This window comes from Wyeomyia smithii, chromosome 1 (genome assembly GCF_029784165.1).
Source record: "Wyeomyia smithii strain HCP4-BCI-WySm-NY-G18 chromosome 1, ASM2978416v1, whole genome shotgun sequence".
Taxonomy (NCBI): domain Eukaryota; kingdom Metazoa; phylum Arthropoda; class Insecta; order Diptera; family Culicidae; genus Wyeomyia; species Wyeomyia smithii.
Genome location: NC_073694.1, coordinates 56,708,595 through 56,736,043, shown reverse-complemented (window position 1 = coordinate 56,736,043; position 27,449 = coordinate 56,708,595). Strand labels below are relative to the sequence as shown.

Sequence of the window (27,449 nt, the reverse complement as noted above, 5' to 3'; positions counted from 1 at the left end):
GATTTTTGGGCAATAGCTCGATTTGTGCATAAGCCATTTTTTGTGTGTCTTATACAAAGTTGTGTGTTTCGATAATGTGCAAATGTATGCCTTCTAAACGCTACACCCTTTCAGCTATTCAAAAATTCAGTTTGAGGGACTAGTCTGATACGAAACGGTGTATCTCCAAAACAAGACAAGTTAGGAAACAAAAGTCTTCAGGAAAGTTTTTTGTGACAACATTATCTACAATTTTGCTGAAGACTCCATCTCTATAAAGTGTAGGACTGAAAAGTTAGATTTTGCAGCTCCGCTGGCAGTATTTGGAAAGTAAATGAAAAAAGTTCACGGTTTTGAGCTCTCGTACCACTGAAAATCAACAAGCGTAGTTTCAACTGAAAAAACGCTCACACACAGCCTTTTTTCTGTGAAAAAAATAAATATGAAAAAAAAGAGCAAAGTGATACTTATTTGCTCTTTGTAATCCCATCGTATGAAGCTTCAACACCGCGCACAGTGGGAAAAATCGAACCCGATCCATGCTCGTGAGAAGGTGTTTCGTTCGTACCTGACCGGCAGAGTTGTACGTGTCAGTCTTGGGTCGTCAAATTCTGAGCTATTTACAACCTCTCCTGAAGTGCCACAAGGAAGCAATCTGGACCCAGTTTTGTTTTCACCCTCTATTATCACCGTTGCTACTATTTTACCACGAGATACATGGCTCCTTTTCGCAGACGATGTAAAAATCTTGCCTTGGAGACTGTCTGAAACTAGAAAAAATTCAGTGATTGAAGCAACCGTAATTTTCTTACCCTGTGTGTAGAAAAATGTAATGTATTTACCTTCAGTATAAAGCTTCAATCAATTAGCTTTCCATACAGCTTGTCTGGGCATGCTCTCAATCTCGTAAGCCAAGGTAAAGATCTTGGCGTAATTTTGGATAGCAAGCTTACATTCCGGACACATTACGAGGAAGTGGTTGTCGCTTGGTGTCCGTTCAACAAGGTCTTGATGGATCGTATGGAAGCTATCCAGAAAAAATCGTGTGTATGGCACTAAGGCATGATGTTACGAGGCTGCTTTCCTGTGAGCACCGCTGCATGTTATTGGGGATTGAGACGTTGTAGAGAAGGAGATCTGTCTTCATTGCGAAGGTCCTTACAAATGAAATTGATTCGCCTGCTATTCTCACGTAATTGAATCTCCACGCTCCGAAAAGAAATCTGCGGGGCGTTAACTTCTTAACTTGGAGCCTGGAGGTATATTCGGTAGGGCCAGTATGATGCGATTAGGCTCATGTCAACGAGGTGTCGCCTGAGGATTCGTTAACCCATTATGAACCAGGTGTTTGATTCATCAAACAGTATTTTAGATTTTTTTTTACGCATAACTGAAATGAGATAAACATATTCCGTTTCCTGTTTATGACAGCTGGGAATGTTAGATACAAAAAAAAACCTTCCGGGCACCCCCCCCCCCTCTGCCATTTCGTAGGGAGGGGAGCGTTTCGTGCAAATGTGTTTTATAACACAATTTTTCAATAATTGTTTTAGAGCTGAAAAAACAATAGAAATTATTGATAATAATAAATTCTGGTAGCTAATAGATGATATTATTTTTGTACCATTTATCAATGTTCTTCAAGCAATTTTTTTATGCTTGGGCCCACTGTAGTGTAAAACGACCAGTTAAAAACTTAGTTGTGGAATGTCGACAAAATTGTTTTTCTTTATTTTTTCTTGAATAGAATAATACAAGCTTGCATCATGAAAATCACATTGGAGAAAAATCTGGATCTAGGTCCCGTCCATAATGGGTTAAACTGGAAAGGACGACTTACTTTGAAATATCTTGAACGAGCACCTGTATAGAGCAATTTCCCAGATTTTATTAGGGGCATGTTCTGAGACTGCCTACGGACAAGATGAATGGGCTCCTATGCCCTATCTATAATATGGGACATAGACTTGCCTATAGCAATTATCCAGGCATGCCCCTTCTAAATTCCGTATATAAAGTTCTCTTCCCTACTCGGTTCCATAGACTGAGCCTGTTACAGAAAGCCTTTGTTGGTGAATACCAGTGCGGTTTTCGAGTGAAACGATCTATAATGGAGAGATCCTCGACATGTTTCGAACACACAACTTGCAGACACGTCATCTGTTCATAGACTTTAAGGTAACATACGATTCAGTGAAGCGCAACGAGTTGTGGCAGGTTATGCTTGAACATGGTTCCCCAACAAAACTGACTAAGGTGGTGATAGGTGTGACACTTGATGATTTGACATCAAGCGTCAGGACAGCGGGTGAAATTTTGAACGCGTTTGAAACATTGGATAGTCTAAACTAAGGGAACAGGCTCTCGAACATACTGTTCAACAGAGCCTTGGAAGGTGCTATTCAAAAAGCAGGTGTGCAGAGGAGCGGCACCATCATTACGAAGTCTCACATGCTTCCAAACTTCACGAACAACATCGATATCATCGGTGTCAATTGCAGAACTGTGGAGAGAAAGGACTCACTTTAAATACTGCCAAAACGAAGTACATGATGGCTGGCAGAGAGCTTGGTGTACTACGGGCTGATGAACAAATTTATCAAACACTTTCGAAGTGGTTGATAAATTTGTTTTTTTTTGGTATATTTGTAACGTATGATAACGAGGTGAGCAGCATCATTCGTTGTTTTGCTTTCGTCTCGATTAGATGCAAATTGTTCATCTCCGTTTGAGTTCGCAAAATAACAATACACGAGTTATCGTACGGGTGTTTTTTTTGTCGATTAGTTCTTGTGCTGCGCGATAACAATAGCCGGCAGTTTATCGGCAGAAACATCTTCTGCACACTGGTAGGGGCAGGCTACCCCGCCAGTGATCTGATACGTAGCTGATATATCAGCAAGAATAATTCTCCCGCACCGCTGTTACCCCGCTAGCAGCACGGACCACCATACGATCGAGCGAGTGGAAGTCAACTACAAGTGGCATCTACAAGCACCGATGGAAAAAAATCGCTTCTAGCGACTAATGAATACGTATAAACCAAGCCTATGATGCGTTGACATCGTCGTCAGTGTGCGAGTTATTCTTATTCTTCGCACATTTGCAAACAGACCTCCATGGTAGGTGAAGAATTTCACAAAAGAGCACCATATAAAAAAAATCGTTACTGGTGCACTCTCTCCGCCTTCCTTCTTACGATGTACTTTTCATCGTGGGAGCACGCAATAGGGGAGGATTGTACAAAACGCACCAGTTAAGCATTTGCGCGATTCACAGCGCTTCAATTCATTTCAAAGCGACATTGAACGTATAGGATGATTGTAGGATCTATTTATTGTATGTTTATGACGAAGTTTATTATAAAATACTCGATTTCAATCTCTTTTTTGATAAAAATTACCATTGCCGCCAAACAAGCTCGTGACCAAAACGCACCACAACAAAGGTCAGTACGCTCCAAAGCAGTAGGCCAATATGCCACTAGCAGAAATCAGCACGCGAAGTGAGAAGCGCTTGAAGTCTCGAAAGTAAAATCAAAAATAATGGAACATGCTCTAAGTTGTCAAGCAATCTCCTGCAAGCTCTTCGTAGTGCATTCTGCCCCAGTTTTAATTTTGATTGTTTTTAGGTAAAAGTTGACGAAAGTTAGTGAAATAATTTGAAATATTCATAGTATTATAAATTTCAAAAGTGTGAAGGTTAGGGGAATCATTATTTTTTGTATTATTTACAAATCAGTTAATCATAGAAGCTTGAATAAAATTCATGAATAACTACATGTTGGACAGAACCACAGCCAATTGCACAGTTTTTTGAGTAATTTAGTCATTATGGCACACTATTTTTACATGAGAACTGTAGAGAAGCTGGGTTTTTATGAGAAAAGCGAAGAATTTCGTCATAAAAAGCCACATGTATAAGTATTTTGTGGAATTAATGGCATGGGCCATCTTACCCAACTGGTGCGTCTTGTACGGTTCTCCCCTATATGTTATTCTGTATGTGCACAGCTGAGAATATAAAGTTAGTCGCGTTATGAACAAGTAATGAATAAGAGAAATTGGATCGTAGATATTTACTCAATGATGGGGATTTTTTTTCAAAAAAGAGAGTTCGTGTTTTCCTACTCTCACTCAACTCAACGGGGGTTTTTTTTTTGGTGGTAGCTGGTAGGTGCAAGCGCAAGTGCAAATTGCTAGTTGGTTAGAAGCTTTTGTCGGTATAAGGCGTCAAGATGGACAAAGGGCTAAGAAAAAATAATGTATCCGAAAAAATTCGGCAAATGTTTGTGGCGGAGAATGGCGATTTCCGATGCACGGCGGTGGAAAATTGTAGCTATCGGCCAAAAGTCATTAACGTTACGAATTGCCATCGTAACTTTCTCTCTCTCAGTTTGCCATGATCAGACAACAAATATTTAGCAAACCGTTTATAGTGTTTTAATAACAAAAAATGAGATTTCGGAAATATTAACTTAAACAACTTTTTTAACAATTTTAAATTTTGTGTATTGATAATGTAAAGCAATGCCTTGGTGCTACATTCCGTCTTGAAATTTGAACTTCTGTTTATTATACACAGACTTCGCAGCCAACTGTTGAGTGTACAGGACAATTGCGGGGCTAGAGCTACGATCCTTCTGACACTATTAGTTTTCCCCGAGCTGGAGAGAGAGAGAGACTTTTTTATTTCAAATAAAGTTGTTCCTTGATCATTGACAAAATTGATTTTTTTGACGTAGAATACGTCTTACGGCAACATATATAGGGGTTCAACTTCAATACAGGGATCCAATTTCGAAAACCGAAAACATGGAGAGCGTCACGAAAATTGTCTAATTTCAAACGTTCTAAACTCAGTCAGTTTTCAACCGATTTCCGTCATTTTTGCAGCAATCGATTGGAAAATCATTTAAGCAACCGTCCAAATGCAGAAAATTGTAATCTGACTGTTCGAACTATTGTACTATTGAAAATTGTTGAACCTTGTCGAAACGTAAATGTCGACCTTTGATTGGTTGCTTGCTGCCTTTCCCTAAAAAGGACGACAGAATGGAGTACCTAGTTAGCCAGGAATGCACTCGTTGGGCTATATAAGAGACTGCTTCTCCTCAAGCAATCTCAGTTTACTAGCAGCAGGCAGCAGCGGCGGACAGTAGCAGCGATGGCAAACGCGGCGCGGAGCAGCAGCGGGCAACAGCGGCGGCGGTAGTGGTTAGCTGCAGAACCTAACTTTTTCAGTTCGGCTCGCTTTTGATCTGAGTTGGACCCCACCAGTGGTAATTCAATTCAGATATCGTTGGGTGAATACAGCCAGAAATTAAATGAGACTCGCACCGCCAGGTGGTTTGAGAAGCCACCATCTTCCAGGGTGTATATATATATATAGGGTGTGTGCACATATATAACGTGTGTGAATATTTATAGCGTGTGTCGCTAGCGTGCGTGGCTAGCTATATAGCGCGTGCATGTCTATAGCGTGCGTGGCTTGCGTGTGCATGGTTATATAGTTTCTGTGCTTGTCTATAGCGTGTCTGTGCATGTCTATAGCATGTCTGTGCATGTTTATAGCGTGCGTGGCTAGCTATATAGCGTGTGTGCATATCTACAGCGTGCGTGGCTAGCTATATAGCGTGCGTGACTAGCAGTATAGCGATAAAAATTATCATATATAGTTTCAAAAAAATCATCTCATGTTGATTTTACACAGTAAATCATTCAGAACTAAATCAAAAATTTGCCATGTCAAAAAACAATATTCAGTTGTCAATAAATGGCATTGACAAACATTATTAACCTCTTTTGACTTCAGCTAAGCCTCAAAGTTTACTGAGTGTATTTTAACATTTATTTGAAGAATGTTTGCGCCAGTGAACCTGAATCACATAATTTTTCGCTCAAGTCCTACTATTTGCAGCGATCAGTTTTAATATTATCTACGCTACTGCAAACTGCAGAAAATTGTTCGTATTCAACCTAGGTTACCGGGAATGCACTATTGGCCCTCATCGTAGCCACTGCCTAAATTAAGCTTTCTCAGTGCAACTTGATACAAAAGACAGCCACAAAACAATACAATTTCATTCTTGTTTTGGATATGGCGTCATATAATTAGTTGGTGTTAAGTCAGATTAACATTTTAATATAAACAAATTCTAGATTTACTACTCTTTGAATTTCGGAGTTTTCAAGCTTTTGTGCAATTTTGATGTTACGGGCCCGTTTGATTTATCACTAACAGCATGTTTCTCCTACTTGACCCATTATGGCCAAACAACATCTGTCGTTACAAACCCAACCAACTTTTCAGAAACAAACCCCCTGTGGTCAATGAAAGCAAATAAATATGTTACCAAAATCGAACCATCGAACCGCACTGTGTCAACAGGGTGTGTTACAACTGATTCAATTGTGACGTACGGAGAACTTACAAAACAAATTTCTTCTAAATATGTATTAAGAATTTTTTCCTTACTGTTACTAGTGTATACAAATTTTAATAACAGTTCGAATATTTACAAAACAAATAAAAACAAAGGTTCAAACTGTAACTGTTTTCAGTACAGAGCATATAGCTCTGAAACTAACCTTATAATCGTTGTGGCAATGCTTTTCGGTCGGAGGGCTGTGGAATGAGCGCGAAGCCTTTTAAGACCACTATTGTTGGCCCTAACTAGTGTTTCTTGAACTGGTATTCCGCGAACATTCGACTAATTGAATTCAGACCAATCAGGAAAAAAGCTTCGATGAGCTTTTTATCATACCAATTGTTTCTCCTCTATGTTTTTCGAACTGTTGTGAAAGATAGAAAAAGTTTTAATGATTTGCAAAATATTGCAGATTTTATCAGGTATTAATCAGGCATTAGACGTAAAAAACACTTGCCATATTTTGTTTGGATTTAAGTTGCATAACATTTTTACTAGGGTAAATATGTTTGGTAAATTAGCCGTTACAAATTTGATCTGTAAATACTTTATGTCATTTGTACTCAGAAATATAGAAAATTGAAAAGGAAGGGAAAAAAAGATCTGAGTTGTTATGCTTATATTCCAAGTTCCTTGTTGAATTTAGTATGAATAAACAAGTCCAGTGATAATAAAAATGTCGTTGCCAGCATATGTTTAATAAGAATGATAATTCTACAAACCTCTACAAATTTTTGCTAAAGATTTTGCTAAAGAAGCCTTATTTTACCTCTCGGTGTTATTTCTGTACTTCTGTGCAAATATATTCGGTTCAACACAATTGGCATACAGCACTAAAACCTGAAAATCGCAGCACTGAAACGTGAAAATGCAGTATCAAAATCTGCAATAATGCATCCAAAACCAGTTCAAAAGCAAGTCAAGCATTATTCAAAGATTTTCAAAACTCCATCCCCTCTCACTCTTCCATAACGTTACTACCCAAATTAGTATGAGGAAAATATTCCATTCACTAATCATAACAAAAACTAGTGAGTAATGTCATTGACGAAATCGCAACGCAATACAACAAACGTATGATTTCTCGGTAACAAACATAGCACATTTTGGTATCTGTTTGGCTGCTTTAGAAAACCTGCTGAAAAAAATACCATCCGAACTACTTACTCTCCCTCCCATCATCACCGCACCGCATCATCGCTGCTGCGTCACTGCGATGCGAGATGCAATCCAACCAACATATATGGGACTCTCAATTATTCTTTTGCTTGTTGCTATCGTTTTTTTCCAACGATGCGCCACGTACGAAGAGAGAATTACAACGGAGCAACGCGCGTCACTCTATTCTCAGAGTTGTATGTAGTCAACTGTTGTATTTGTCATCTCCGAGTGACCAAGGCACCAACATTTTTTTACGTATTGAGAGGATACAATTTTAGTCATGAACTGTGCACTTCATGATGTGCACAACTCAAGATGAAAAAACAATCAGCTCAAAATCATTTCATTTCCTTCACTGTCTACAAGGTCGCGTGTAGGATACGGCCACTGTGTCACAAGTCACTCACAACACGAAGCTGGAACGTCATTGTTTGTTCTGCGGAGACGCTCGATTAATCCTACTATCAGCCGTGAGGTCGTGACTTAGACGTTCGGTGAAGTATTCACTTTAGAATTTTTATCATTATTATTAATAGTATTATTATTATTGTTATTATAATTATTATTATTATTATTATTATTATTATTATTATTATTTTTATTATTATTATTATTATTATTATTATTATTATTATTATTATTATTATTATTATTATTATTATTATTATTATTATTATTATTATTATTATTATTATTACTATTATTATTATTATTATTATTATTATTATTACTATTGTTATCAGTATTAGTATTACTGCCATTTTTTTAATTTTGATCCATTGTAGTTTGAAAAATTGTTTTTAAAATTTAATAGCAACTACTTGACCCCCCCCCCCCCACATTCGAATATTTATCGTTTGTGTGCGGTAGAGCGTAACGCTCCCGCAAAATGGACGACATGCAGGTGCAACTATTCCTGGATGTGGAAACAAATGGGGAAGAGATTGAGATCTCCCCCATCAATTCCCCTCTACCTTCCCCGCTACCTAGCCCCGTACCAAGGGTACCGGCAACACGGGTGAAAGCTTACCCAGATTCTTCGAAAGGTCCGTTCGTAGTTTACTTCAGGCCCATCAAGAATCCTCTAAATATTATTCAAATCGGCAAGGACCTGGCAAAACAGTTTTCGGACGTAACCGAGATTACGAAGGTGAGGCCGAACAAACTGCGAGTTGTCGTGAGTAGCAAACGAAATTGCTAGCTACGAGCTCTTTACAAGGGAGTACCGCGTATACATCCCTGCCAAGGACGTGGAGATCGACGGTGTGGTTACCGAAGGAAGCCTCACGGTCGATAACATTTTGCGTCACGGGGTTGGCTGCTTCAAGAACCCCCTGATTCAAGATGTAAAGATACTGGATGTCAAGCAATTGCATTCAGTATCCATCGAAGAAGGGAAGAAGAAATTCTTCCCTTCGGATTCCTTCCGTGTAACATTCGCCGGATCCGCACTGCTGAACTACATCTCTTTGGACAGGGTTCTTCTGCCTGTACGCCTGTTCGTACCGCGGGTCATGCATTGCCAAAACTGCAAGCAGTTAGGTCATACATTCAGACCCATTAGTCTTTCTTCGGTTTTGTTGAAGATAATGGAAAAGTGCTGAATGATTTCATTCATACATCTTACATGCAAACAAAACCGCTTTCAAAGTTCCAGTTTGCCTATCAAACTGGAAAATCCACTATAACAGCGCTTCATACGCTGGTCATGAAAATTGAAAAGTCACTTTCAGCTAAAGAAATTGCTCTGTGCTCTTTCTTGGATATTGAAGGTGCTTTTGATAATGCGTCCTATTCTTCAATGTCTAGTGCAATGAAGAACAAAGGATTTCACACGAGCATTGTTAACTGGATTCATACCATGCTTGCAAAAAGAGAAATCACTTCTGAGTTGGGAGGTTCGTCTATTACGGTAAGGGCAACGAAAGGATGTCCGCAAGGAGGTGTTCTTTCGCCACTTATGTGGTCTTTGGTGGTGGACGATCTTCTCAAAAGCTTAGAAGCAAAAGGTTTCGAAGTTGTGGGCTTTGCAGATGACATAGTCATCTTGGTACGAGGAAAGTTTGACAACATAGTTTCGGAAAGAATGCAGGAGGCTCTGGAGTATACCCAGTCTTGGTGTATAAAGGAGGGTCTCAGCATTAATCCAACAAAAGCTGTAATCGTACCTTTCACTAGAAAGAGGAAATTCAATCTAAAAACTCTCAAGCTTGGAGGAGTAAAAATTCCATTCAGTGAACAGGTTAAATACTTAGGAGTTATCCTTGATGCCAAGCTAAACTGGAATGCACATCTTGACTATGCAATCAACAGGGCGGTCAGTGCATTATGGTTGTGCTCCAAAACCGTTGGGAGAAAGTGGGGCTTGATACCGAAAATGGTGATGTGGATATTCACATCTATTATACGTCCAAAACTGACCTACGCTGCGTTAGTGTGGTGGCCAAAAACCAAAGAGTCCACCGCTAGAACAAAGCTAGATAAAGTTCAACGACTTGCGTGCATTGCTATAACAGGAGCAATGAAAAGCACCCCGTCAAAAGCTCTTGATGCAATTCTTCATCTGCTGCCGTTGTACGAATACGTGCAGCTAGAAGCAGAAAAGAGTGCCTTGAAGCTAAAAAGAACAAAAACTATCTTGTCAGGTGATCTTGTGGGTCACCTGACAATACTGGACTTTTTCAAAAGAGGGCCAGTGATGAGTATGAATGGAGACTGGATGGCACCTCAGGATAACCATGATATTCCCTACAAGGTATGCGAAACGTCGCGTGCAGACTGGGAAGTCGGAGTTCCTGATGTCCGTCCCGGTTCAACGATATTTTTCACAGATGGCTCAAAAATAGGTACCAAAACTGGTGCAGGAATCTTCGGCCCTGGAATTAATATTTCAGTGGCAATGGGACACTGGCCAACAGTGTTTCAAGCAGAGATTTTTGCAATCCTTGAATGTGCGAATGTATGTCTGACTAGGAAATACACACATGCAAATATTTGTATTTTCTCTGAAAGTCAAGCAGCACTGAAAGCACTTGATGCTTATAAATGTACATCCAAGATTGTCTGGGAATGTATTCTCACATTGCGACAGCTATGTCAAACAAACTCAGTAAATTTGTATTGGGTTCCAGGACATTGTGGCATTCTGCGGTATATCAAACTGTGCAGTGAAAATGGAGCTTAAACGCTGGGAGGAACAAAAGGTGATAACCAATTGGTTTGATGTCAAAAAGTGTTCCCAATCTAAAAGATTTATCACACCAAACGAGAATCATTCGAAAAAGCTCCTAGAGCTCAACAAAAGAGTTCTTTGTACATACGTCGGCCTAGTAACGGGGCACTGTCCGAGTAGATATCATTTAAAGAACATTGGCCGGGTTCAGGATGTTATCTGTCGCTTTTGTAATATGGAAAGCGAGACATCGGAACATCTGCTGTGCAGTTGTGGTGCATTATTTAAACGCAGATCAAGGTTTCTTGGCAGTGGCTGTTTACAGCCCAAAGAAATTTGGTCTTTGAAACCTGGGAAGGTGATTGGCCTCATAAACCATATTTCACCTGACTGGGAGCGTGTCGGTGCAGGTACCTGATCACTCAACAATAGTGGTCATTGTATTTTGCAAGGGGACACGTATAGCAATTGACTGGGATATATATTACAAAACAAAAGTTCACATCAATCGACAACGTAATTCTAATTCCCTAACAAAAAAAAAAAAAAAAAAAAAACAGCCTAGGTCATACAGCCACCTACTGCTGCAACAAGGCACGCTGCAGCAAGTGCGGAGGCAATCATGCTGAGACCGCTTGCAGTGAGGATACTGAAAAGTGTCTTTACTGCGAGGGAACTCGGCATGACCTTTCGGCGTGTCCCGCGTACAAACAGCGCGAGGAAAAAATTAAGCGTTCCCTCAAGGAACGATCAAAGCGCTCTTTCGCAGAAATGCTGAAGAGTGCTGAGCCACCCTCGACAGGAAACATCTTTTCCTTTTTGCCAACCGATGAGGGTACATCTGACGATCCCGTCGAAGGGTGTTCTTATGCCATGTCAGAAGGATCTAGGAAGAGGAGAATGATCAACTCTCCTAATCTTTCTCGCAAAGGTCGCAAGATAACCCCTAGCGGAACGACCAATAAACCAACACAAAAAGGAAGCGGTGAAGAAAAACCGAAGCAAGTACCTCCCGGTTTTTATTTTAAATCAAACCAGGAGTACCCACCGCTTCTTGGGGCACCTAAAACCCCTCGTGCACCCATTTCTCGATCAGAAGATAAAAAAGAAACAGGGTTCATAAAATTTTCTGATATTGTGGACTGGATATTTAAAACATTCAACATACCAGATCCCCTACAAAATATTCTTCTTGCCCTTCTTCCTACAGTGAAAACCTTTTTGAAGCAACTATCAGCAACTTGGCCCCTCATTTCAGCTATCATATCTCTTGATGACTAATACGGCGAAAGAGGTTAGGAATTTTATCACTGTATTACAGTGGAATTGCAGAAGTATCATCCCCAAATTCGATCTATTTTCTCATTTAATAAATACATACAATTGTGACGCATTTGCGCTCTGTGAAACCTTTCTCAATTCAAACGATCAACTCAATTTCCACGATTTTAACATTATTCGTCGAGATCGAGACTCACACGGTGGAGGGGTACTTTTAGGGATTAAAAAGTGCTATTCCTTCTTCCGAATCGACCTCCCCTCGATCTCGCATATTGAAGTCGTTGCCATTCAAACGAATATGAATGGAAAAGACCTATGCCTTGTTTCGTTATATATCCCTCCTTCCGCGCGGATTGAACAGAGGCATCTCACTGATATAGCAGAGTTGCTTCCCGCGCCTTTTTTGATATTAGGAGATTTTAATTCTCATTGTTCGCTATGGGGGTCGCTGTACGACGACAACCGATCTTCTTTAATCTGTAACTTGATCGACGACTTCAATATGACAGTTTTGAATACTGGGGAAGCGACACGTGTACCTAATCTTCCAGCACGTGAAAGCGTGCTTGACCTATCCCTCTGCTCGACATCACTAGCGCTAGATTGCCAGTGGAAAGTAATCAACGATCCCCACGGTAGTGATCATCTTCCAATCGTTATATCAATTGCTAATGGTTCAACTCCCCCGAACCCAATCAATATTTCCTACGACCTTACACGTAATATTGATTGGAAGTGTTATGAGTCTATTATAGCGCAATCTATCGAGACTCACGAGGAACTTCCTCCGGAGGAAGAATACGCGTTCTTAGCTGGCTTGATAATCGACGCCGCGACTCAGGCTCAGACGAAACCGATACCCGGGGTAACGATTAGACAGCGCCCTCCCAACAAATGGTGGGACAAAGAGTGCTCTGAGCTGTACGCGCGAAGGTCCGCGGCGTAAAAGGACTACCGGGAGTACGGCACTGTCAACCTGCTTCGAAAGTACGAGGCACTGGGCAGGCAGATGAAGAGCTTAGTAAAGGCGAAAAAACGCCGGTACTGGCGGCGGTTCGTAAACGCGTTGTCGAGGGAAACAGCGATGAGCACTCTTTGGGATACCGCCAGGCGCATGCGGAACCGTGACGTTTCGAATGAAAGTGAGGAGTATTCAGATCGCTGGATACTCGATTTTGCCAAAAAGGTCTGTCCGGACTCTGTACCGGAACAGAAAACCTTTCGCGACGCGTTACTAGTAACTACGGAAGAGCCTCCATTTTCGATGTTGGAATTTTCAGTGGCTCCCTGTCGTGCAACAATAAGGCTCCAGGGTTAGATAGAATAAAATTCAACCTGTTGAAGAATCTACCCGACACTGCAAAAAGACGCTTGTTGAATTTGTTCAACAAGTTTCTTGAGCTAAATATTGTTCCGCAAAAAAAAAGTCATTACTATTCGGAAACCCGGGAAACCTGCCTCTGATCACAATTCATATAGGCCGATTGCGATGCTCTCTTGCCTCCGGAAATTAATGGAGAAAATGATCCTCTTACGGTTAGAAAAATGGGTCGAAACAAACGGGTTACTTTCAGATACTCAATTTGGCTTTCGCCGGGGCAAAGGGACGAACGATTGCCTAGCGTTGCTCTCTACTGAAATTCAACTACCCTTTGCTCGAAAAGAGCAAATGGCTTCTGCGTTCATGGATATTAAGGGGGCTTTTGACTCTGTCTCTGCAGAAGTTTTAAGCGCGAAACTTCATTCGCAGGGACTTTCACCAAATTTGAATAACTTTTTGCTCAATTTGTTGTCAGAAAAGCATATGTATTTCTCACATGGCGATTCAACAACTTCCCGAATTAGTTACATGGGCCTCCCCCAGGGCTCATGTTTAAGTCCTCTCTTATATAATTTTTACGTCAATGACATCGATGAATGTCTTGCAAATTCATGCACGCTAAGGCAACTTGCAGACGATAGCGTTGTATCCATTACTGGTAGCGAGGCTAGCGATCTGCAAGGACCATTGCAAGATACCTTAGACAATTTGTCTGAATGGGCTCTTGAGCTGGGTATCGAATTCTCTCCGGTGAAAACTGAGCTGGTCGTTTTTTCTAGGAAGCATAACCCAGCTCAGCTGCAGCTCCTACTAACGGGTAAAACGATCTCTCAGGTTTTAGTCGCTAAATATCTCGGGGTCTGGTTCGACTCTAAATGCACCTGTCATATTAGGTATCTGACACAAAAATGCCAACAGAGGATTAATTTTCTTCGTACGATTACCGGAACTTGGTGGGGTGCTCACCCAGGAGACCTTCTAAGGTTATACCAAACAACGATATTGTCAGTTCTTGAGTACGGCTGTTTCTGCTTTCGCTCCGCCGCGAACACACACATTATAAAATTATAGAGAATACAATATCGTTGTTTGCGTATTGCCTTGGGTTGCATGCAGTCGACCCATACGATGAGTCTTGAAGTGTTAGCGGGTATTCTTCCGTTGAAACATCGTTTTTGGAATCTCTCTTACCGGTTGCTAATTCGATGCACAGTTATGAACCCATTAGTAATTGAAAATTTCGAGAGGTTGGTCGACCTTCAATCTCAATCCAGATTTATGACTTTATATTTTGACTATATGGCTCAAGATATTAATCCTTCTTCATACGATCCAATGTCGCACTTTTAGATACTTCTAATAATGCTATATTCTTCGACACCACCATGAAACAAGACATTTCTGGTATCCCGGATCAATTGCGACCCCAAGAGATCCCTAAGATTTTTTCCAATAAGTTTAACCATGTTAGTTATGATAAAAGGTTTTACACTGACGGATCTAATCTAGATGAGTCCACTGGCTTCGGTGTTTTCCACTAAAATTTTAGCGCCTCCTACAAACTCGGTGCTCCTGCTTCCGTGTACGTCGCAGAACTTGCTGCTATTCAGTACTCTCTTGGAATCATCGAAACCCTACCCATAGACCACTACTTCATCTTCACAGATAGTCTCAGTGCCATTGAGGCTCTGCGATCAATGAAGCCTGTGAAGCACACCCCGTATTTCCTGGGGAAAATACGGCGGTTTTTAAGTGCTTTAACAGATAAAAATTACCGGGTTACCTTAGCGTGGGTCCCTTCTCATTGCTCGATTCCGGGTAACGAAAAGGCTGACTCTTTAGCTAAGGTGGGTGCTATTGATGGCGATATTTATGAAAGACCAATTGCTTATGATGAATTTTATAGCATTTTGCGTCAGAGAACACTCAACAGTTGGCAATCATCATGGAACTCAGATGAACTGGGACGGTGGCTACATTCCATTTTTCCTAAGGTAACGACGAAAGCATGGTTCAAGGGGTTGGATGTAGGTCGGGACTTCATTCGCGTGATGTCCCGACTTATGTCCAATCACTACACGTTAAACACGCATCTTTTCGTATAGGGCTTGTAGACAGTAATCACTGCGTTTGTGGCGATGGCTACCATGACATCGAGCATGTTGTTTGGTCGTGTACCGAATACTGTGGTGTTAGGTCTGAGCTTATAGATTCCCTTCGGGCCCGAGGAAAACAACCGAACGTACCCGTTAGAGACATTCTGGGAAGCGGTGATCTCCAGTACATGACACAGCTATACGGGTTTATAAAAAATGCTGGCATTAAAATTTGATTTCTTTTATCTATTTGCTAGAACACAATTTCTGTCACAAACTGAAAGAGAATGATACACCCGGCTGGAGACACTAAAACGAAGACTCGGCATCTCTATGTTCACGCAGACACCTCAGACCAAAACTGCTCAAATAGAACATCACTGGTTAGCCACGTACAAATGAATACATTCTGTAATATAAAATAGTTAAAAACAAAATTGTAACACCCCTCCTCTCACCTTAAATCCCCACTAGCTCGTAGTCGGCCGCGAGAATAAAGAAAAGGCCTCCCTCTTTTCCCTGCTAATTTAGAATTTAAAAAAAAATGTACTTGGCTCAGTTAAACATAAATTGTATCGTGCCGTGTCAAATAAACTATTTAAAAACTCAAGGTGAGCAGCAAGGTGGAGGACGGAGTGCGGCAGCGAATAGGGTTTATAACGCAATGCGCAACCAGCTTACATTCCGCAGTCTACAGATCCGCCAGAAACTCGCGCTCTACAGGACACTGATCCTCCCGGTGGCGCTGACGCAGGTATATAAAAACACGCTGATTTTTTCAAGCTTATGACACGCGGCAGTTCACAGTAATCTGGCCGCGTAGCATGTATGGTAAATGAGCGATCGGCAAGGATAATATTTAGCAGATATCCGGGTAAAACTCGACGGCTTCGAGGCAGACCCAGTACGCGTTGGATGTGTGCTGTCGACGAGGATGACCGAGTTTTCTGGAGGCGTATTCTGCATTCGGTATATGATCTCTACGATCTGTCGCCATAAAAGTAAAGTGTTAGTAGAAAGAATCGATGCAAGAGGACGTCCAAAATGATTCAATCAGACCGACGTAGTGAGTACCAAATCGAAGCTCTGAACCTTTGCAACCAACGTCTCAGTCAACAGTTCAACACAACCTGATTCTGGATGCAATCATCAAAGCCGAAGTCGAAGGCATCGTTTGGGCTCTGGACTGGAGACAAAACTACCTCAGTCTCCTCAAGATTTTCGATTCGCAGGTCTCGATCCTGACACGTACAAGTTGGTCACGAGTATAAACTACCGCTTTATGATACATTGACAGATTTTTTTTGAAGGAGACTGAATTACTGCGACCATTGATAATGAATCTATTGTGGTATGCTCGGCCTAAATCTAGGTGCATTCAATTTCTACAACTATTATTGAGTCAATGTCCAATTTTGATTTGCACGTGTATTCCAATCAGGTATCACAAGCTCTTGATGAGAAGCCACAGAAGGGCTCTATTAAAGTTTCAAAAGAACCTTGACTTGTTAGCGAGTCGGCTTTTTTAATTCCTCAGTGTTCAAGCACACATTGACAGATTCGGGAAGCAGCAGCAATTTTTAAAAAATATAGTAAAAAAAACAAATTTCAAAAGGCCATAATAATCAAAATATCAAAAATGCTGAAAATTTTTTTTTAATCTGTATCTCTGGTCTTTAGAAGTACTTTTCCCCCATAATTTGAGCCAGCCTAATTCGAGATAGTTTTTTATTGTGGCTTTTCCTGGTCTTTAGATGAACTTTTTCGTGATTCTGAGTTAGATTTAGGATCATTTTCTGTCCTTTGGGATCATTTACTATCATTTACGGCCCTACGGTCGATACCGATGATATCAATGTCGTCCGCAAAACCAAGGAGCATGTGAGTAGCTGTGGTAGCTGGTAGGGAGCGTGGGAGTTCCCGTTGTGTTGGTGCTGAGGTGGAGATAGATGGGGAACGATCTGAAGTGGTTGACGAATTCGTTTATCTTGGTATGGACTACGTAGCCAGCTAAGGTGCCGTAGTTTGCAAACTCGCACAAAACTAGCGCTGTATAGGACGTTGATACTCCCGGTGGCCTTTTACGGACATGAAGCATGGACGCTGAAGGAAGCTGATCGACGAGTACTCGGAGTTTTTAAGCGTAAAGTTCTGCGGTCGATACTTGGCGGTAAATTGGAAAATGGAGTGTGGCGCAGGCGCATGAGACACGAGCTGTACCAGTACCAGCTGATATAGTGAAGGTAATACAGCAAGGCAGGCATCAGTGGGCTGTACATGTAGCCAGAATGCCTGACGAGAGAGCCGCCAAAACTATCTTCTGTAGAGAAACAGGAAGAGGTCGTCGACTCCGTGGTAGGCCTCGCATGCGGTGGATTTGCGCGGTAGAAGAAGATGCACGATCTGCTGGTGTACGAGGAGAACGGCTGCCCAAGACAGAAGAAACTATTGTGGTCTTTTCTGGCGTTTAGAAGCACTTCTTGGTGATTCTGAGCTTATTTTGGGATCATTTTGTACTCTGTTTTGTCTTCTCTTTTTCGGCTATTCTAGACTTAGTTTGGGATCATTTTCTACTGTGGCCTTTCCAGGGCTTTGGAAGGAGTTTTCAGCGTTTCTAATAACAATTTGGGATCATTTACTATTGCGGTCTTTTCTGACGATTTTACTATTGAGCACTTTTTGACGAATCCGAGCCTAATTTGGGATTATTTTGTACTTTGGCCTTTTCTGACGCGGTTTTCTTAGAGTGATTAATTTGGGATTATTTTCGATTCTGTTTTCTTCTTCTGGCGATTCTGGGCTTGATCTGGGATCATTTTCTATTGTTGTTTTTTTCTGGGATTTAGAAAGGGTTTTCAGCGTTTCTTAGGACAATTTGGATTCATTTACTATTGTGGTCTTTTGCTGGCGTTCAGAAAGGGTTTTCAGCGATTGTGATCTCAGTTTGGGATTTTTTTTCTATTTTGTTTTTTCTTCTGGCCTTCAGAAGCACTTTTCGGCAACATTTGTCTAAAGATTGATGAAAAAATAATTGAAAAATATCTGTGAAGGTTTTTATTATTTCGTACATAATTGAAGTGCTAAGTTGTACAATAACGTTAATTTATTTCATCTAATTATGTTTAAAAATGAATGATTCAAGAGAGTTCATAAACGAGTCATCTTTCTAGCCCTACAACATTAGACTGAAAAAGGTTTACAAATTATATTCAAAAACTTTTTAAACAATTGGCTCTTAGCATTGACGTAGCATTCCTGGCCAGCGTGAGAACAAGAACCGCTTATCAAACAGCTCTCCGTTTGATTGTCGACTTGAACGAGTTTGTCCATTAGTAAAACCAAAGTCAAGCCCTGTGAGAATGCCCTTAGTACGCATTAATCAATCCAGCGATCTGATCTAGCGGCTGGCGGAGTCAAAATTGATGTTCACTATTGTTGGACACACTTTATGCTGAGTGCCTTGTACGGTATAAGGAAATCCACTCTGCCCCGTCCGACGACATGCAAATGACCGATCATCGAAGCCCCGCCGTCGCTGTCAACGTTTGAACGCGGATCTCACCTACCCCCAACAGCAACAACAACAACAGCCACCACTTTTGAGGGTGAAAAAGACGGTCGGGTCTAGGTGGCAGGCCTGCCTACAAAATCGTGACCGCCGCAGGGCAATTATACTTGGAAGTCTCGTTCGTATGCCAAAGGTGTACTCACGCGAGCAAACCGTTTCTTTTCACGTCGTTCCCCGGGAACGACAGAGCATTTCATCAGAATGTGGCACAGATGATGAGGTTTTCTCGATGAGCCGCCGCCGGTTAATTACCGATTTGGCTACTGATTGTTTGATTCTACTCGCATACAGAACAGTTCGACCTTGAGATGGGAGCACTGCTCCAGTCGAAAGCGAAAGTACCATACATGTGTGGGTAATGTTGGTTTGGCTGTCGACAACGACAGAGCCAAAACTTCTCCCAACGTCGTGATCGAACGGGACTTTACGTAGCTGGTGATTGCTGCTGGAGTATGCTTGGTATGCACGGTAATGGGCCAGACGAAACAACGCAAAGGAAGGACGCGAAATGATGAATTTCTGCTGATAGTAATGCGGCCAAGTTGTGCGCGCATGCGCGTGCAGGTAAAGAGAAAGTGGTTGACAGAGTCAACGCAGACGACGACAGCGATTGCGACGACGAATGTTTGTTGGAGCAAACACAATTCGATCCAACCTAGTCGTTCATGTTCGACCGATCATCAATTAAATTTTTAATATTATTACAGCATGAAGAAAATAAACTACTGACCTGGTCAACTATTTTCTCGGTATGTCTTACATAGAGAGTGAATAAATTTGTGTGTTTAGTCTCCCATATTTTTCGCTGGGTTCAACAACCTGCGCAGATGATCCAGTCTGCCGAGGAAATCAGTTATTCGACAGAAAACAGAGGCGACACTGATTCCACGATTCGCCAACGTATAATCTCCTGCGAAGTGGGTCATGGAATGCAGATCCTGGTTGTAAACTACTTTGTCTGCGTGCTTACTTGACCGACGGTTGACAGATGAATCACAACCAATTTCATCATCTCAAAAGTGACATTTGGGTTATCCGGGGCCCGAAAATCGACGGTTGATGATGCGCACTTGATCATCGCCATCGCGTTTAATAACTGCAGCGGTAGCGTCGTCTCAAGGATCTTCGATCTACGACGGTCGGCTTACGATATTGCAATAGGCGTCAAGGTCGCCCGGGTAATGTAGAACTCACGACGAGTTGCGAGTCGTTTGCTTTGGCTGCCGAGCTTGGACTTTAAACAGTGGCCGTTTTCTTCGTTTCATTAGCGCTTTGTGATGCTGTGTGCGAAGCCACGATATTGCAAACTACCTTCTACAGGTTTGGTTGCGCCGCACGGGGAGGAGAAACCCAACCACAGCCGGGCGGCAGATGTTACGCGAGCATAGAATTCAGCGCATAATGATTCAAGGGTAGATGATACTCATTTGCACATACGCTCGCTGATTGGGTTGACTGGGGGGTGGGGGAGGTACTGCGGGCATAAGTTTTACGCTGCGTTGAGTTAGATGCAACAGGAGCGCTAGAATGTGCTAACAGTTGAATTGTTGCTAGAATGTCATACACATAAGCTTTTGTTCATCGTGTTTTATTTCACATATTTTGTTAAACAGTAAGAGCGCATCAGTTTTACTCATTTGTCTGATGAAAAAAATTGAGAAATATTCGTCTGCTCTGTACATACCCGTATATTCAGTACAAAACTATTTGTCAATCAAGAGAACAATTTAATCTGTGAGAAAATAAACAATTTAACCCGTGAGACTGTGCTAATTTCATACTTTTATTACTTCCTATATTTTTTCCTTATCGAATTCGCACGGTTTTTCATTCGTGCTGCTGCTAGCCATTTCAGTGTCGGGTAATAATGGTATTAAATTCATTTAAGCTGTTATTTTTATTACATTTTTATATCTATTACGATGCAGGTGCTTGGACCATGATCGTGAACTATTTTTATTGGAGAACAAATCGGTTATAAACTTATCACCGGTTTTATTGAAAACAGTAATTTGAAGGCAAACGAACCTAGCCTTTGACCTTCTGCAGTAGAAACATGTCTACAATTCGTTTGTTCCACACCTAGTCTTCAAAGCCAATAACTTACATTAACTTAAGCAAAGTAATCAAATCTCGTTCAAACCAGTTCGGTGCTTTGTCATGGAGAAGCTTGCGTGCAACTATTATCTAAAACCAGCGATGGAAACGAAACGATTATGACCCGATTGTCGTTTTGTCCCAAACTGTACAGATTGCGATGTGTTCGAGTAATGAATAAACTTGAATCCTCTCAGTACGTAACAAAATGTTGATGCATTGCTCACTCGGAAATAATAAATACATAATTAGACTATATACAGCTCTTAGAAGAGAATGATCCGCGCAACTCGTTGTGTTTTTTTCTCCGTACGTGGCTCGTCGCACGAGGAAAAACGATAGCAAAAGAGAATAATAAACTTGACTTGTCCCCTTCGCATCGCAGTGACGCAGTAGCAGTGATGTGGTACGGTGACGGCGGGAGGGAGAGTTATTTTAGGCTATCGGACTACTTGGGCAACGATTGTTTTCAGCAGGTTTGCTACACCAATTAATGAAAAACTGCTGGAGTAGTGTGAAACATGATATTATATAATATTTTTTTGTTTTATGCATTTAAAAAAAAAGGCTGCTTAAGCAGGTAATACAGAAATTGATAGGTACCAAACTTTGCTATTATACAATTACCCGAATTATCCTACTTTAAGCTTGCGGTTATGCCGAAGAATTTATCTACCTCTCGTTTTGGTTATGGTTTGGTGAATGGAACATTTTCCTCATATTAATTTCAGAGGTAGTGCTAAGAGAAGAGAGAGAGAGAGAAGGTGGCTACCTGATATAAATAAATTTAAAAAACGCAAGCTTGGCATAGTTTGCGTGATTGATAGTAGACATTCAAATGCCTGAACCTATCTCCTAAAACTAAATTCTTTTTAGTCGTATTGAACTAAGATTTTTAGTAAACATAGCAATATTTTTTTTCAAGCAACAATAAGTTTCGGGTACCTACGTGTAATATTTTATTTTTTCATCGTTTCCTTTCGGATTGACTTTTTACAAAGAATCACTGCGTTACTTAGTTTTGCGTAGGAGGGAGGGAGGGAGGGAGGGAGGGGGGGTAGTAGAGACAGTTACGTAACTATCATGTTTGCTCGAAATTGAAAATTTCGGAGAGGAGTCAGACTGATTAGTGGTAAGTAATTTTAGGGGGGGGAGTCATGTCGAACGCAACCTATCGTTACTTAGGAGGGGGGGGGGTCTGAAATCTAGATTTTCAGCGTTACATAATTTGTAATATAACACGTCGATGTTGCGTTATCATGTTTCATATCAGAGCAATTCCATCACAAAACCGGGCAATCAATTTAGTCGACCATTGCAAATACAGTATTATATCAACCCCTTGATCATGTTTGGAGTGATAAAAGAGGGAAAGTGGTAAAATCGGGAATATTTTCTTTATTATTGTTTTGTTATAAAAGATGGTAAACCAATAATTTAACACGTAAAATCAGCGATTTTGATTACTACAAGAAATCGAATCATATGAAAAAGCAGTTCTATCCGTCTGTCTGCTTCTCTGATCCTTATAGACGTGGGAACTACTGTACTAATCGGCGTGAAAATTTTTATGTAGGGGTTTTTGAGGCCGGAAAAGGTTATTAGAGTTATTAGTTGAAACAACACCACTGATTTTAAAAATAAAAATTAATCGAGGATACTGTCTACAGACATTAAAAGACGAAAGCTTGTATCTTAATTGACAGTGGAACTGGCACTTGTAAATAATTGCGAGATTCGGAGATGGTGGACATACAATGTTATATGATGATAAAATTGGGCGAAAAAGGTGATAAAATCGGGGGCAGATAAAATCGGGTACTGATATTATCGGGTGATTACTGTATTTTCATAGCCAAAAAAAAATCAGTTTTCGATGGTTTTTGATGCCAAATGACTTAGAAACGCATGAAACGTCGAGAGTTGGTGTCATCTGAAAAAAAAATTGCAAAAATCGACTCTCTGGGACTTAATCGTTTTTTCAATTGTGGAAGGCGGAGTTTAAAACATTTAGAATTTATTTTATGAAATTGATTGCTAGTCTCTCGAAATAGCCTGTATAATGATATATACTATAAGTAGCATCGAATACATAATAATTCATAATATTGTGAAAAATGAGTATAAAATAAAAAAGCACTTCGGTTCGTTTGATTGGTGTGACGTCTTCGACAAAGTTGTAGATAATAATTCTGTCTTTCCAAAAAAATACATTTAAAAAAATCATTTATTGAAAAATAAAATAAGACGAAAATTTAAAAAACAATTATGTATTCAAATGAGCTCATTTTTTAAAAATCTGATTTTTTAATAAAACCTACAAAAGATTGCCAAAACAATGAAACCAATCCGACCATTTAGGAGTTAAGAAAAAAAAGTTATCGTTTTTTGAAAAAAAAAAAATTTTTTTTCGAAAAAAACAAATTGTTTGAAACGTTTTTTCAAAAGGAATATTTTTCTTTTGAAGGGACAAAATATTATCTACAACTTTGCCGAAGACACTATGTCAATCAAACAAACCGTTTCGACTGTAGACATATTTTCAATTTCCAATAGAGCACTGTATGAGGAATTAAGAATATTTTTACGGTCAAAAAGGTTTATTTGATTGTCATAGTGTACCTGGCAAAGTTGTAAATAATAACTTTGTACTTCCAAAAAAGATGTACCCCGTAAAAAAAAATAGCTTTTTTTCTGATTCCTCCATGACCGGTTTCGTTGTTCAGGTAATCTTTCGAAGTTTTTATAAAAAAAAAATCGATTTTTTTCAAATAGGCTGTTTTGGATAATTAATTTTTAATTTTCTTTTAATTTGTTTTCAAAAAATCAATAATATGTTTTTACAGTCTATATTCGTTAAAAATCTGTCCATGTGGTATGTGGACGGCCCCTAAATAAAACGAATAAATTGTCTGGTACAGCATTCACATAAACAAGTACAAGTGTCCTAGAGAGTATATTTTTCAAACAAAATCAAAAAAACATATTCCATCAGTATCCACCGTTTCATGTACTTTCAAGACACTTGGAATAGAAAACATTATTCAAATTCCATGCACCTCCCGTGTGTGATTTTGTAAATGACATGGAAGCATTCAACATTTTCCGCGAGACACAATCTTAATTTTGGTTGAGTTATATTTTTTTGCACAGAGTAGTTTTTTGAAACATTTTGTAAATTTGTTTTGAAATATCTTGCCATTTTACATGGTATTTTTTTCCAATTCAACATTGCCACCCTAACGACAATGATGTAGCAAATATTATACTTTCAGGAATTTTTCTATTGGTATTGAGTGAAAAGTGATTTTTTTCTTTTTATACTCATTTTTACACAATATTATAAACCACTCTATGTCAAATAAATGAACCACCCTAATGAAACATAATGTTTTCGATGCTAGTTATAGTGTATATCATTATACAGGTTATTTCGAAAGACTAGCGATCAATTTCATTAAATAATTTCTTAATATTTTGAGCTCCGCCTTCCGCATCTGAAACCGCCATTCTCTACTGCGAAAACTTGCCGAACTTTTTGCGGATATGTTAACCTTTTCTACCTTTTTGTCCATCCTGACACACGTTTTATACAAGCAAGATCTCTAAACCAACTGGGAACTTGAACCTGCCACCAAAACAATCTCATTATGGGAGTAGGAGACAACACACTTTTTTTTCACTCTCTTTTTGACAAAAATCTCAATCTTTGGCGGAATGATCATGAATGATCTTTGTTCATCATATGTACATATTGCGACTAACCCCATATACTCAGCTGTGCACATTTAGATACAGATGTTGTTGTTAGCAGTCACGACAAGAGGCGAATAGTGCGAAGGAAGCGAAAGAGAGTACGCCAGCAGGGATACTATATACATGGTGCTCATTTGCAATCCTCGTAACTCGTCTTACACATAGATCTGCTTGCAAATGCGAGAAGAGTAAATGTATATCGCACACTGACAGAGATGTTAATGCATCACAAAGGAGATTTATATGTATTCAAAAATCGCTAGAAACGATTTTCTTCCATCGCTGTCTAAAACCGGCTCCAGTAGAAAACGCAAAACTCCCGGTCTATTTGCACATGCGTATCAAAGCTCTACCAAATTTATGCCGAAGAATGCAGCATAAACGTTGAATCCATAAAAAAGCTGGGGCAATTACAACATTCCTTCCTCCCTATGGCCCCTTTTCCCCCTGCAGCAAGGCTGCCGTTCGTTTGCTACTCGTCGCTCAATTATGAATGGAGTAATAAAATCGCTTTCTTCTTGCTAACCATAGACATCCGTGCGATTCGGCGCGACGTTGCATAGCCGGTTGCGATCATCGCATCGGATTTTGCATGCACGTTGTACCTCCCTCTCCCCTCACAGACCCAAGGCAACGCATTTCCCCACGCATGGTAAAGGTGTCGTATTTACATACCGATTAAAGTGACCGTACACGGTAATTGTGGGTAATTAAAATAAAATACGCATCACACGGATTGGGTCTTGGCTTGAGGGACGATTTTTCCGGTCCGAAAACATATAAAATAAACAGTAGAGCCGTCCCTAGGCGGACAATAAAGATGCACGGAAAAGGATTGGTCGTAATATATGCCGGACAGTGCGTTGGGGCGCCTTTCGGGTTTGTAGCCGCGCGGCAACCTAAAGGAGGTTAAAATGTTTTAATTAAGGTACACCACTGGAAACGATGTCTCCGGGGGTACGATCAATCAGATTTGGTGTGATAATTGCTGGTTACCGCATGAAGTGGATATTAATTAGTCGAGCGTGTTTTTTTTTTTCATGTGTTGGCGTAATCATGGTATCATTTCGCTTTCTAAACTGTATTTGATGTTTTAAATGTAAACTCCTCGTTCACTAAATGTTTTTATCCATTTCTTCCAGGTGACGCAAGCCGGTGATTATGTTCTAGCCATTGCCTCAATGCTGCTGGCCCGCCTTAAACACGACGAAGTCACACACATCCTCAGTCAGGTGAGTACAAAAAATCGTATTGAACTCTCCCTACTAAATGAACTTGTACCGAATCCAATGGACTGCCGAATCAAAAACTCCTTGTTATAGCACCGAAATCTAGGATTTGATTAGTTTCAACTGGGCTGGAAATCCCTGATTATTCACCGTTGTGTTCAACAGCAATTATGAACAGTTGATTGATTCTCGCTCTACGAAACAACATCCATTCCGAATGATTTATGAACCGCAGCAAAATAATTTATCATCAGTGAGCGTGATTTGCTAATTTTCAAAAGCAGACCAGATTGCGCCGGTTGCACTTTTTAGCAAGCATGGGATTTTTTTCCGGCTGTCAGTTATTTTGTGTTGTGATTGGGTATATGTTCTGGGGTTCTACACTGCAAGTATGATGCATGATTTCAATTGTCAATAAGCGAGGAACCTTTTCATTGGATGTCCGATAGAATGTAATAACAATGCGCTCGTGCGCTGTTTCTAGTTCACATCATAATCAGAGCATTTTATTGCTTAAATCTGGTTTCTTTTTTACTTTTCACTTTTTCTACAATTTGATTTTTAATTGAGTGTACATCTTTTCATTCTCAAATGCCACAATTTCATTGGGTTTCGCCCTTATTCAAGGCGATTCAGCGATTGATCCACCTCAAAGTGATGTGAAGAATTAGATAGACAGTCAGTGTCCTTCAGAAAGTTGTAGCAGATGCTTTTACTAGCAATTTTGTCGAAGATGTCTAATTTTTATCTCTTATATTTAAAAAGACATGAATAGTTTTATATGAAAAGTTGACTCAAACCATAATTTTCAATACAATTCTTTTCCAAGATTTTCTAGCTCCCAGAAAGTTATTAATCATACTTTTTTGCGCTTAAAATATAACAAAGAAAACCTTTTTAAAATATTTGAATGTTGTTTGACTATGCGAGTGTTCAATTTAAAAGTTAAAATGAAATATTTCGTAATTTTCATGATTGAAAACAAAAATTGTGATATTTGCAATAAATACGTTACGCAAGTTCCGATCAATATTTCCTCCAAATATATGCGTAAAGTACTGTTGGGAAGCCTTCTGTCTTCGTCAGCGCTCATCGTCGTTTTCAATTGAGAATCATCATGTGAGAGTGATGGTGATAATCTCCACTTTCAATTGAAAAGCGTTTGTATCAATTTCAAGCCCTTCAGTTGTCAGAATCACAGCAAGAGCTTTCGACTGGGTGTCATATGGCTCACGAAGTGCTCGAAAATGATACAAGAGCTTTTCAATTGAAAGCGACGGGTCAAAGCGTCACTATAACCTGATAATTGTCAATTGAAAATGACTTTGTCAGGCTCTGCTTGCGGTAATTGAAGACTTT

At 40.1% G+C, this 27,449-nt stretch overlaps 1 protein-coding gene across 4 annotated transcripts in view; it reads left to right on the top strand.

Moving 5' to 3' along the window:
- The window catches only part of LOC129718433 (all trans-polyprenyl-diphosphate synthase PDSS1), a 245,333-nt gene that overhangs the window by 177,216 nt on the left and 40,668 nt on the right, over positions 1-27,449 (top strand). For all 4 annotated transcript variants that reach the window (XM_055669220.1, XM_055669219.1, XM_055669217.1 and 1 more), the window contains exon 6: positions 26,004-26,093. In XM_055669220.1, the coding sequence (XP_055525195.1) occupies positions 26,004-26,093 (90 nt within the window). The remainder of the gene's footprint in view (positions 1-26,003; positions 26,094-27,449) is intronic.